Raw genomic sequence first — 13,461 nt, 5'->3', positions numbered from 1 at the left:
CGAAGCATCCTTACACAAACAATTGCATATAAACATTAATGATACGGAAACAAACATCCATGTTCATTATATAAATGTTTGCACCTACCGGGATTCGAACCCGGGACCTCTAGCTTAGTAGGTAGGATCGCTAACCACTGCGCTATAGGGGTCGTCAATATAGAATGTCGTGAACATATTGGTCGTGATTACCGTCATAATTAGTAATCGCGCATCCAACACACTTACATCCAACTAAAAGGTCGGCAACGCTCCTGTGATTCCTCTGGTGATACAAAAAATCCTAAAAATGTCCTCCTATTCATTTAAAAAAAAACAATATTTTTTATACGATACACACAATAGATATTAGCAATGAACAGGGGACCCAGTGCTCTATGAACTTCGCTTCATTGTGTCTTCTACCGCATTTATCACAGGGTATGTTCCGAAGAGCTGTTTAACCTGATTCCTGCCGCCGAATTCCACCTTCGCACGACACGCCACAAATTAGTAGATCATCCCCACCATATGGATGTGTGGCGGTCTTCCACAGTGCGGTTTACGAGGAGGTTTCTTCCACGCACTACAAAGCTGTGGAATGAGCTTCCTTGTGCGGTGTTTCCGGGACGATACGACATGGGTACCTTTAAAATAAGCGCGTACACCTTCTTTAAAGGCCGGCAACGCTCCTATGATTCCCTGGTGTTGCAAGATAATGTGGGCGGCGGTGATGATTTAATTCATTTAACCAGGTGACCCGTACGATCGTTTGCCCTCCTTTCCCATAGAAAAAAAGAACAGGATATCCACTAATAGGAAGCTTTACTTACCGAGTGACCACCAATCGCATTCCGGTCCATACCTCCCTTGACCATCCTCCATCGCCTGGAAAAAATTTCTATCTTAGACCTCTTAGATAATATCATTTATTGAAAGTAAAAAACCACAACTCATTCGAAAAATTATGCCTCAGACCTGAGAACATTTCATAAAAATATAGTTACAATCATAATAATAATATTTTTTTTTCCCGGGACAAAAGTCATCTTGCCGGAAGAGAAACGGCCACTTTTGTGCCTCGTACCAGGGACTAAAAGTGGCCGATTTAGTGGTCTAGTTTGCAAATTGTAATAACAAGTATGGATGTAACCTCATGTATGGATGAATCTGAAATAAATTATTATTATAAAAGACGGCTTTTCATACAGGTGTGAAAAATAATCGTATCGTAATCTTAGGCTGCACCGGAAGCCGGCTAGATTATGGATACCACAAGGGCGCCTATTTCTGCCGTGAAACAGTAATGTGTAAACATTTCTGTGTATCAGTCTGAAGGGCGCCATAGCTAGTGAAATTACTGGGCAAATGGGCAATCTAGGTGACGAGCGCAATTGTACTGCCGCTCAGCATTTTTGGGTTTTTCAAGTATGCTGAGCGGCACTACATTGTAATGGGTAGGGCGTATCAATATCAACAGCTGAATGTTCTGCTCGTCTCGTCTCTCATTTTCATAAATATATATAATTCTAATCTGTTTCTCACTTGGTTTGAAAGTTACAACAAACAGACGTCACTCACCCGTAATATTTCCGGCGATATATAGTCTGGTGTCCCGACGGCCACGTTGCTTTGTACCTACAAAATTGTAATTAAACCATATCAAATCAAATCACCTTTATTTGCAAGATAAAGTAATAATAAGGTGTTGTTGCTTTATAATTAACAGGTGCTCTTATCCTAACCCATAAGGCATGCAAACTTACAGTGGAATACATAGTCAGTTCACGTTTTAATTTCTGTAACAATTATAATATACTGTACTATACGAAAAAACATACACATCCCAAGCGAACTTGAATTTCACAGGCTTATTCATTTTATATTTATAATAAAATGTCATTAGTTAGTTACACAATGATATTGATTTCAGTCGAAGTAAATTTTTATTATTTACTATTTTATCGTCAAGAAAATTTTTTAATGAGTAGTATGTTTTTTTTATTAAGTAATATTTGAGTGACTTTATATATATAAAGTCACTATATATATATATATATATATATATATATATATATATATATATATATATATATATATATATATATATATATTTTACACCTTTAAACTAGCAATTCTTGTTTTTAATGAACAACGATTAGTATGCAGGTAGTTTCAGGGGCGAGAAAACGATCTAGCTAGGTTTCAATTTTAAAAAATGTGGTTTTTATCCATGTTTTAATTAGAAACTGCTACAATAATATTAGAATACAATGGTAAATTTTGCCACTTTTTCATCATCATCAGCCGGAAGACGTCCACTGCTGGAAAAAGGCCTCCCCCAAAGATTTCCACGACGATCGGTCCTGCGCTGCCCTCATCTAGCGTATTCCGGCGATTTTGACCATATGGCCGTTGGGGCAGTAAAGTCCTCGAATGGCGTCCACGTACTGGAAGACGCAGAGTTGGTAGGCCCCCCACAAGATGGACCGATCTAGTCAAGATCGCCAGAATACGTTGGATGAGGGCAGCGCAGGACTATCGACGTTATTACCCATTCCAAAAGGTATGCCACAGACCTGAGAAGAACGGGCGCAACAAACTCGTCGTTAATTACCTTTCCATCATCTCCAAGTCGCAGACAGGATCCGAAGTCAGCAAGTCTTATGTGTCCGCTAGCATCCAACAGCACATTGTCAGGCTTGATATCCCTAGAGACAAGCCAGTGTGTAAAACTCACAGTAATTTCAATACACAATCTATTAAATTAATATTTCCGCCTTATTATTTCTCGGATGAAGTCCACGGTGAACCTGAAGAGGATTGTTAAAACTCCTACCTGAGTTTGTTTCAAGAAGGTAGTTTTGTCCTCTTCAGACTGCATTTGATTTTTTTTATGAAAATAAGGGACAAGACGACCAGGCCATTCAAGTGTTCATTCACAATGCAGTGCCACTCAGCATTTTTGAAAAACTCAAAAATTCACAGTGGCACTACATTGTAATGGATAGGGTGTACCAGTAGCGACGAGGTGAACTTCTCGCTCGTTGTCTGTTGGTAGGGGCCATCCATAGTATATGTGTGATATGGGTGTGATAGTATTTAGAAATGTTATTATGATTTATATATATTTATTAAGATGTTTTATTGTATTAATTTCTAGGTCTCATGGAATATATTTTACATACTTCACTTTTATTTCGTTTCAGAATAGATCATGTCAGGGACGTGCATATCATATAGGCAATTAGCCAGTGCCTACCTCGCTATGAACCTAAATAAATATAACACTAGTGTTAAAGTTAATTTACTACCGACATTAGGCAGTCTACAGATTACATTTACGAAGCAAGCAGCGTTTCATGCTACTTATGTCGTACTGTCGGACTAACGGCCGTTCCCAATATTCAGTCTATTTCTTACTTGAGATAATCGTAACTATCGTTGACTTTACTGTCCTACTAAACTTATAGACGGTAACTCACCTTATCTGTACGCGCTGTCTATCAATGGGACGACATAAAGCTTACCAGCGATTGAAGTTTGCATGGAAATTTCAATTCACGCGTCCCAATATAAGGCGATAAGAATGACTTATCGGGTATATTGGGACAGCTTCAGATTATTGACAGCTAATTACTGACAGTAGTAGGTAGTAACTTATCTCTATCTGTAGATAGTATATTGGGAACGGCCGTAAAGCGCAACTACGACTAGTTAGATCTACAGTGCCTACCTTACTAGAAAACCAATGCACGCCCCTGGGTGTATCTCTAGCCATAACATCTCTCTTATTGTCACTTGGTATCAGGCGGGCCTCACCTGTGGACGTATCGCAGCTCATGAACACTCTGTATGGCCAGCACCATCTCGCTGATGTAGAAGCGAGCCATGTCCTCCGGCAGTCGATCCTCAAACTTGGATAGCAGCGTGAGTAGATCGCCGCCGCAGTAGTAGTCCATCACCAGATACTGAAGATCGTAAATATTTATAATAATCTATTATATATGACTAACACCACAAAACTCTATATAAAGATCAAAGACGAATTTCTAGAAAATGTAGAAGATTACATATATCTAGGTCAAGTCATCTCTATGGAAGCTCAAATGACGAAAGAATTCAATCTAAGGATCGCAACGAGTTGGAAAAAATACTGGTCGTTAAAATGAAATTACGAAGTCAAAATACGTATGTATATAAATACGAAAAGTTTCAATACCTGCATACTACCTTGCCTGACATATGGCTGCGAAACTTGGACCCTAACCAAAGGATTGAGAGAGAAGCTTGCCGTAACGCGGAGATCAATGGAGAGGAGTATGGCCGGTTATAAAGTATAGGAAACACTGACCTAAGGAAAATTACGAATCTTACCGACATACTCAAACGAATCGCCAAGAAAAGCGGAGATGGGCAGGTGATATGATGCGAGATAAAGTGGGAAAATAGAGCAAAAGAGTTATTTTTTAGGACGAAATAAAATGACTTCATTATTATCATTATTATTAATCTATTACTGAGCACCGTGACGTCAAGCGTCAAACGGGAGCTACTGAAAATCAGTCCTGTGACCAATAGTCACAGGTAGACGTGAGTAGTATCCCTCTCAAAACACTCTGAAACACAGCTGCTATATATATTTAGGGAAACTTATTTATGCATTTTTTGTAAAATATTTTCTAGGTTAGTTTTAAATATAACTGTTCTGTAATGTTTAATATTTTAACAGATTTTTTTTTAAGTAAGTAGGTCCCACATACAAGCAAGCCTGCAGTTCTTGACCCAAATTAAGATGGCGAATTCCAACTTGGCCGCCACGCAAACTAAATAAGATGTCTTTTAGAAAAGTATTATATTTTGTGCTCCGGTAAGGAATCATGTATATATAAAATAAGGAATGTACAAGTTGAACTTGGAGTTGCTATTTTTATGTAAATTTTTTCATCAACTTGAAAATATTTTAGGAAATAACATATTTTTTATGACAATAAGGGACCAGGCGTCCAGCTGATGGTAATTGATACGCCCTGCCCATCACAATGCAGTGCCGCTCAGGATTCTAAAAATCCCCAAAAATTACTACAATTGCGCTCGTCACCTTGAGACATAAGATGTAAAGTCTCATTTGCCCAGTCATTTCACTAGCTACGGCGCCCTTCGGACCGTAAAAAAGTAATGTTTACATAATATTACCTATTGCTTCACGTTAAAAAAAACAGGCGCCGTTGTGGTACCATAATCTGCCATCATTTCATTTGAAATTGCTGCATACATTTATTTTCATATACTTAATGTTAATGAAATGTTTTATATCGTCTTTCCACATTATTCTGCTTTAGAAATTAAATAAACAGAATCTTACCAAGTTATGATCATCCTGGAAGGCGTAGTGCAAGTTCGTTATCCATCTTCTGTCACCAAACACCAGTACGTCTCTTTCTTCTTGGAAGCACGCTGTGTCCGCTCGCTGTAAAACCACACGTTTTATTATATTTCTAGCCAGAGCAATGGGTACTCTTCGTAGACATATGCTATTATATCAATGACTCAGTACCAAAATGTAACAAGCCTGAAATTCAGAAAGTTTGGAATAAGTATGAGAAATTGTTCCATACACGATAACACACCATTACCACAGAGAAACAAGTTGCTAACGGCCGTTCCCAATATACTATCAGATAGAGATAAATGTCTACCTTCTACTGTCAGTAATTAGCTGTCAATAATCTGAAGCTGTCCCAATATACCAGATAAGTCATTCTTATCGCCTTATATTGGGACCCGTCGATTGCAATTTCCATACAAACTTCTATCGCTGGTAAGCTATACGTGTCGCCCCATTGACAGACAGAGTGTACGGATAAGGTGAATTGCCGTCGATAAGTTAAGAAAGAAGAAACTGAAGAAAAGAAAAAACTGAGCTATTTAATTTAATAATTTTAAATAGCTATAAGATGACCTTATACTAGGTAATATACAGTATTAGGTAAAGAAGTCAACCCTAATGTCGTCAGAAGAGGTAAGAGTCACGCGATAGAAAGAGAGGCAACTTCTAGGTGAATAGAAATGTAGTTTTCAAGCCCTGTGCGATCTGAATTACACCTTATTGTACGAGCGCTAGAGTTCCTTATTCTTTAACTGATTTTGCAGAGTGAGACTTCCGTACTTGTACTATTATACATAATTTGATGCAGGTTAGTTGTAGACAATATATCTTCATAAGTAATGTGCAAGCATTATTGTATTTCAAGTTGAAGGGTGTCATAGCATGTGACATTACGGAGCTTATCACACTTATGTCTCAAAATAATGACTGCAATAATCCTCAGCGGCACTGCATTGTAATGGGCAGTGTGTATCACATACCGTAAAGTAAAAAGTATTGCTGGTTTCGCCACTTATACTCATACATATAAAAAACGATGGTAACCAGTACTTAAAAGAAATCGAGCAACCTGTTATCAGCTACATCATGGGTGAGGTGACATGAACCTTAATAAGATACATAATAGCTTTAATGGTAAATGTATACACTTTTATAATAAGGTCCCAGCCACTGTTCAGGCATTATCTATAAATAAATTTAATGTTTTTTAAAAAAATGGCTCTGTCGTAAATCCTACTACTCCACAGCTGAATATCTAAGTGACCGGACAGCCTGGAACTAGATTATGATTGTTTTATGGCGATAGGTATGACTGTACAATATTGTATATTTTTATTGAAAAGAGCGCAAAAAAATAGAATGCCGGGAGAGTGTCTCGCGCCGCTTCTTCTCTCTCAGAGCGCCATTTGTTTCCGAAGCGGTAGTAGTATCTAGTAAATTAGAAATGACATCAAAAAGAATTCTAAAGGAATCAATTTTGAGTAAATAAATGTGCAGTTTATGCCTTTTTATGCCTTTTAATCGAATGCAAGCAAATGAGCCATGTGGTCGTCCATTGCTACATGAATCCACTTAATATAATATTTTATTAGCCACTTTATATATATGCAATGTTACGGCGCTAGTTACGGTTGGCAAGTCCATATATCTTCGAATTCTCGGCATAACTTTTTTTTAAATGTTAATTCAGCCTAGTCAAACAAAACTTACAAGTGTTCGTGAGAGAATCGTCAATTTGACTGAGTTGAAATCCGTCTTAAAATCGGGTAGTATCAAGTGGTTACAATAAATTATCTAAAACTACCCACATTAAACAATTATGCAGGTGGAATGCTCAAAAAAGGTGTGTAAACAAATAAGGTAACACCACAATAAATTATCAGCTACTTGAGAATGCATAAAAAATAAATTATCGCTAGCGAGGCCAAAAAAGGCCCTTATTTTGTTTTGACTAGTATATATACCTTTAACATTTCCCATTTGTTGAGTATTTTCATGGCGTAAACTCGTTCACTGCTGGCTGTACTCGACGCACCATTGCCTTCACCACTCTGAAACAATCACTTCTTTATATTAACCGTGTCTTACTGCAAGACATCTCGCAAAACGGAAAACCCACCTAACAGAATGGAGAAACAATTGTGAAACTTGCAAGCAAATTACAATGCAGTTTTTATTAAGAGCGCGATTTTTTGGTAGGATAAAATCTAATGGGTTTGCGTCAACGACATGCTCATGACTGGCGCACGCGGTAAATAAATAATCAAAAAAATATATAAATACTAGCTGACCCAGCAAACGTTGTATTGCCGATATTAAAATCGCGATACAAAAGGAACTGTTGATCGTAGATGGGTGAAAATTTGAAGTTGTTTGTATTTTTAATGCTGACTCATAATCAAACAAATTTAAAAAAAATGTCAAAAAAATTCAAATAAAAATGGCGTGGATCACTCTTAACATTTAGGGGGATGAAAAATAGATGTTGTCCGATTCTCAGACCTACCCAATATACACTCAAAATTTCATGAGAATCGCTCAAGCCGTTTCGAAGGAGTTTAACTACAAACACCGCGACATGAGAATTTTATATATTAGATATATAGTTAGACACTTTTTGGATGAGTAAAATCTCGAGAGTTCGCGTCACCGAAATGCTTATATCTGTAGCTACACAGCTGACGTATTGTGCAACATTAGTACTGTGTATATCTTATAAGTGAAATTGAATGGATTTAGTGAAAATTACAACTTTTATATACTGTGCATTGTTGAAATGGTGTTTTTGTTTGATTAATATATTATTGCAAATAAGTTTTAAGAATAAATTGAAATTAGTAATTTAATTGTTTTTAAGCATTATGAAATTTCAAATTTTAATACTAAAATTTCTAAATTTTTACTTCTATCGGCAGTCTCTACAACTGCAAATTATTATTTTGTTATACACTCTTACTTGAGTAGACATGGCACGATTATTTAACTAACAAATTCCATCGGGCTAACATCTACACGAATGTAAGGGCGCTAATTAAGCGTTGCAGTATGTGTTGGTGAGATAGCCCATTAAAAAATCGATAGGCTACACATTAATATAATCCTGCCTCTTCTTCTCATTAAAGTTCTACCTTTTCCGAAGTGGTGGTAACTGGTAAAAGGAAGGAACATTTGAGGTTCATATCAGACTCATTTCCTTGACTTATACGAATAGAGTAATAATAATAACTTTTATTTCTCACCAACAACCAAAATTACAATATAGCGAAAACTTAGAAATACAAGGGATACAAAAGTTTTGGTCGTGGATCGCTGGTGCCTGTGGTAGGTAGTAAAATACCACTATTACTGGTCACCAGGATTCCACTTTTACACAGTGACTAAAAAGCTTGAAATTCCAAAGGATAGAGGTAAATGTGTGTGTGTGAGTGTGTGTATGTGTGTGAGAGAGAGAGAGAGAGATAGTGTATGTGCAAACATGCGTAGTGAGTATGATTTGATTTTATATAAATGATAGTGGGGTTAAACGCATTTTTCATTTTTCATTTCATTTCTCGCTTTCATCAAGTGAGCCTTAATATATAACATACGGTCGCGGAAAGAATCCTCAATACAAGTATTTATTTATTTTTATCCTTAACAAAAAAAACAACAACACAAACCTGCATAAAGGACGCTCGCACAACACACACTTCGCCAAAAGCGCCGCGTCCGATAACCTTGACCAGTTCGAAGTCGTCGCGCGACAGACGCAGACGCTTCAACGCGCTCGCCACCGGCTTGACTGCAATTCAATGTCACATTTTAGAAACATTATTATAAAATTGTGGGAAAACATGTATCCCCAGTACCGGTTTCATCCATTTGACGCATACAACGAATAGCGGCTCGAATCATCGACAATCAGGTCCTTGATTTTTTGGCATTGCGTAGAGTTCTCTTTGGATCATCTACCGCATTTATCATGTGGAGTGCTCAGAGGAGGTGTTCGGGTTGATTCCAGCGGCCGAATTTCACCACCGGACATTACGTCAAAATGCTAAATACCACCCGCATCACGTTTACAACTGGCATTTTAAAACCACGCGATTTGCAAGAAATTTTTTGCCTCGCACAGCCACTTTGTAGAATTGCTGCTTTCCCAAATCGATACGACTTAGGGACCTTCGAGAAAAGAGCATACTACCACCTGAAACGACGGCAATGTATCACTTAACACCTGTTGTTGCAGATGTCCATGGGCGGTTGCATCACTTCTCCCCATCCCGAGAGCCTCCTGCTCGTTTGCCCCCTCTTATATATAAAAAAATAACCCCTCTCATTAAGAATACGACGGGCTGCCATCTTAGAGGAGTTAGGTTTCAGACACATCAAAAACGTCACGCAGCCGGGCGTAAATTGTGACAGATCCCCTCCCAGTACCAACGCATGAGGAATACGATGGGGGGGATTTCGCCATCCGCTAAGCCTTATATCGGATGATACACCTTTCATTCTGTCACTTATTCTCATGAAAAAAGACGTCAAGAGGCAATCTATATAAACGCCGTATAAGATATTTTTCAATTTGTGGTAATAAATACCAACTGAAAATCTGGTTATGTAAGGTTTATAACATCACTTTCGCAAAATGACCACCACCGGACATTACGGCAAAATGCGAAATTCCATCACCATGATGTTGACGTCTACAAACAATACGAGGAACCTCTCGCCACACATAGCTACATTGTGGAATCAAGAATCGGCTTCAGTTATCTCGACCCGATACGACTTACGGCAGTTCCCAATATTCAGTCTTTCTCTTACTTGAGATAAAAATCGTAACTATCGTTGACTTTTCTGTCCCACTATCGACGGTAACACACCTTATCCGTACACGCTGTCTCTCAATGGGACGACGTATAGCTTACCAGCGATAGAAGTTTGTATGGAAATTTCAATTCACGCCTCCCAATATAAGGCTATAAGAATGACTTTTCGGGTATATTGGGACAGCTTCAGATTACTGATAGCTAATTACTGAAAGTAGAAGGTAGTAATTTATCTCTATCTGTAGATAGTATGTTGGGTTCGGCCGTTAGGGACCTCCAAAAAAGTCGAAAGTAGGTGCCGTTGTTTCGAGGGTCTAATGACGTCACGCAGGTGGTACAACGACCAGGTTCCGGCCCTGTCACCACACGCGGGATTATAAGTGTAGTTCAACACTCACCATAGTTCAGAAAGTCCGCAACCGTCTTCTCCCTTCGCAGGCTGCTGTTGCAGCACTCATCATACAGCACCAGCAGCACGTCGATGAGCGTCTCAACGCTCAGTCCGTGACTCCTGGGCCCCTGAAGACGCCGGGACACGAACATACTCTCAATGTGCTTCAGACGTTTTATGCCCACCACTGGAAAAGAAGATTATATTTTAAAGATGCTTGACTTTTTTACATCTTAAGTCGGGTCAACCTGTAGCGAACGACGATACTATACAGAAAGGGTATGTGGCGTGACGGTAAAATGAATTGAGGTCTTTGGCCATCTTTTATGCTCGATTACGACATTGCATGTGGTGGGATCGTGGTGCGGATCGTTCCCTTCCCTAAAATATGTCGCGGCAGGTGATGGCTGGTCTATATGTCATGCCCGTGAACGGGAGACTGGATTGATCCTGTCATTGGAAGCCTGTTTCATGTTGCTCAAATTAATTCTTATATATTTATAGTAATATAGGTACATCTTTATAATAGGTAATATAATGCTGTGTTATAGATGCGGATTAATGCACCTACTGTACTCAATATCTCTCGTGGTTTTATTAGAATAGAATAGAATAGATATACTTTATTAGCAATAAAAAAACACTCACACAAAAACACAACAATTTACAATATTAATTAAAATCTTAAAATTCTAAATTAAATACCGTATTAATTTTAGTAATTTTATTATAAAGATTAAAAATAAAGTATTAAAAATAACAGTGTGAGCGTGATTCCCTGCTAAAAGGAACTGACTCAGTATATTGTTGGTCAGTGTAGAAGACACCAACACAACACTGGTTTTCAGCAGCCCTTTAAGTATTATTAATTTACATTTATTTTATTAATTTTCTCGTTTATTTCATTCAGCATTTGATGTTTGAATATATCTATTGCATCACTTTATAGCGATAATTATAAAAATAAAAGTATATACAAGTTTATGTTTGCCATTGTTCTTCGTATGTGGACAAGGCTGTCTCATTCTCCACAACTCACTGAGATGCAGACAACGTGTTACCAATTTAGGCGATACCTACTTGATAATATCAAGTCGGGAACGTTTTAGGCCGAGTACGTATGGCGATTTTTATTCGCGCTTTTAGAGACCCCGCAAACTGCAGACTTTTGATCGGCCGATAGTTTGGTTGGTTTCTTAATCAGTATGAAGATGTATGGGAGTGCGCACATTATAACGATTCGGTATTGGCCGACAAAAAAGTTTGATGGCCTACACGATTGCCTTCAAACTGAACCGTCAGCAAACTATCGGCCGACTGTTAAATCAGTACAGCGCTCTTCTAGGCGCGCACACCACCGATTGTTTAGTCGGCCAGACTCATCAATAGCCGATTTAAAACTAATAGCGAATCGTCCCTAAAACTGTCGGCCGATAGTTGTCTAGTGTGCGCACTCATCACAGACCCAACTGTTTAGTCGGGCCAGTGTGCGCACTTAACAGCCGAACTCAACCAAACTATCGGCCGATCGAAAGTCTGCAGTTTGCGGGGTCTCTAACTCTCGCAAAACTCTGCGATGTCATATGGACGCACAAGACGCACTTAGGAAGAAAAATTAGCAATCAAATCTATGTTTATGTTGTTATATGATTTAAAAGATGGGCTGGGAGTTTCTTATCAGTTCTTCTCCCCTTTACCAACTGATTTAGCTTCACGACGTTTACCAAGTGTTGTTGCAATATATATGAAAATAAAATGCATAATATGTAGATGAACATTGTTTTGTTATTCGGTAGATTTCTCGTGACAGGCATCGTCATGCTCGCCTAAATGCCTCTGCTTGTAGCGGCGACGTGGGGCGGGTTGTTCCCTAAAATATGGTCGAGGGAGGCGATGGCTGGTCCATGCGTCATGCTCGTGAACGGGCGCTACTCGTAGTGGCTGGATGATGATGTTACCGGGAGGTCTGCTTGATGTGTTTTTTTATTATTATTATTTCCATTACTTAGTTATCGTAAAGTTATTATATATTTTATTTTATGAAATGCTCACATAATGCCTCCATTTATTTACTGTTTGTGTGGATTGATGCATCAACTATACTCAATAACTCTTGTGTTTATAAGTATTAATTTACTTTTTTTTTCTTTTATGACTTACTCGTGTAAGCCTTTCAGTTTTTGACATTTGTTTTGTTGCGTCACTTTGCATAATATATTGTAATTGAAATGATTTGTAAACCAATTAAAATGTAAATCTTGACTTAAAAGTGTGGCAATGAGTTTCTTGCTACTTCTTATCATTAGCTTAACCCTTTACGAAGTAGCGGCAAATTCAATAAGAAAAAATATTTTTATTTTTTGACATTCATAAGTGTCATTTCCGTGACCTTCATGAATAAAGTGATTTTGATTTTGAATTTCTATTAAGTTGGGACCTTTATTCGCCTCGCATTTAAGTTGAGGTTCAAAATGAGATGATGATTAAAATGAGAGAGACAATGACGCCCGCGACATTGTCTTTTTAAGTAATAAAAATACTATGCCTGCATCTAGCATGATAATCTGCAGCCTAAATGTTGTCCCGAGCTCTTGTCAATATACAAGCAAAATTTTAATAAAATCTATTCTGTAGGTTATGCGTTTTGGCCGGATGCATGTCCGTAAAATATCGTCCATAAAATAATAATAATAATATAAGCCTTTATTCAGATAGTATTATTAATATACATACTTACAAACTATCCTTAACTAAGTATCTATCACTATCTGGTTGTCTATTGACAAAGGCCTCTTCCAACTTTCTATCTTTAGCCAACCTATACCATGTCTTGCCTGCTATCGTCCTAAGTTCGTCTGACCATCTCTTGTATTGTCCCCCCGGTTTCCTTT

General features: G+C 38.0%; 1 protein-coding gene across 1 annotated transcript in view; it reads right to left on the bottom strand.

Annotated features, from left to right (window-relative positions):
* LOC126975477 (serine/threonine-protein kinase Genghis Khan) overlaps positions 1-13,461 on the bottom strand; it is an 88,658-nt gene that overhangs the window by 69,343 nt on the left and 5,854 nt on the right. The window contains exons 3-10 of the mRNA XM_050823398.1: positions 10,578-10,757; positions 9,028-9,149; positions 7,333-7,419; positions 5,345-5,449; positions 3,802-3,950; positions 2,597-2,690; positions 1,561-1,617; positions 813-867 (exon numbers count right to left, since the gene is read on the bottom strand). Coding sequence (XP_050679355.1) covers positions 813-867; positions 1,561-1,617; positions 2,597-2,690; positions 3,802-3,950; positions 5,345-5,449; positions 7,333-7,419; positions 9,028-9,149; positions 10,578-10,757 — 849 coding nt within the window. The remainder of the gene's footprint in view (positions 1-812; positions 868-1,560; positions 1,618-2,596; positions 2,691-3,801; positions 3,951-5,344; positions 5,450-7,332; positions 7,420-9,027; positions 9,150-10,577; positions 10,758-13,461) is intronic.

The sequence above is a fragment of the Leptidea sinapis genome, chromosome 2 (assembly GCF_905404315.1).
Source record: "Leptidea sinapis chromosome 2, ilLepSina1.1, whole genome shotgun sequence".
Lineage (NCBI taxonomy): Eukaryota > Metazoa > Arthropoda > Insecta > Lepidoptera > Pieridae > Leptidea > Leptidea sinapis.
Note: the sequence above shows the minus strand (reverse complement) of the source record. Positions and strands in the feature narration are given on the sequence as shown.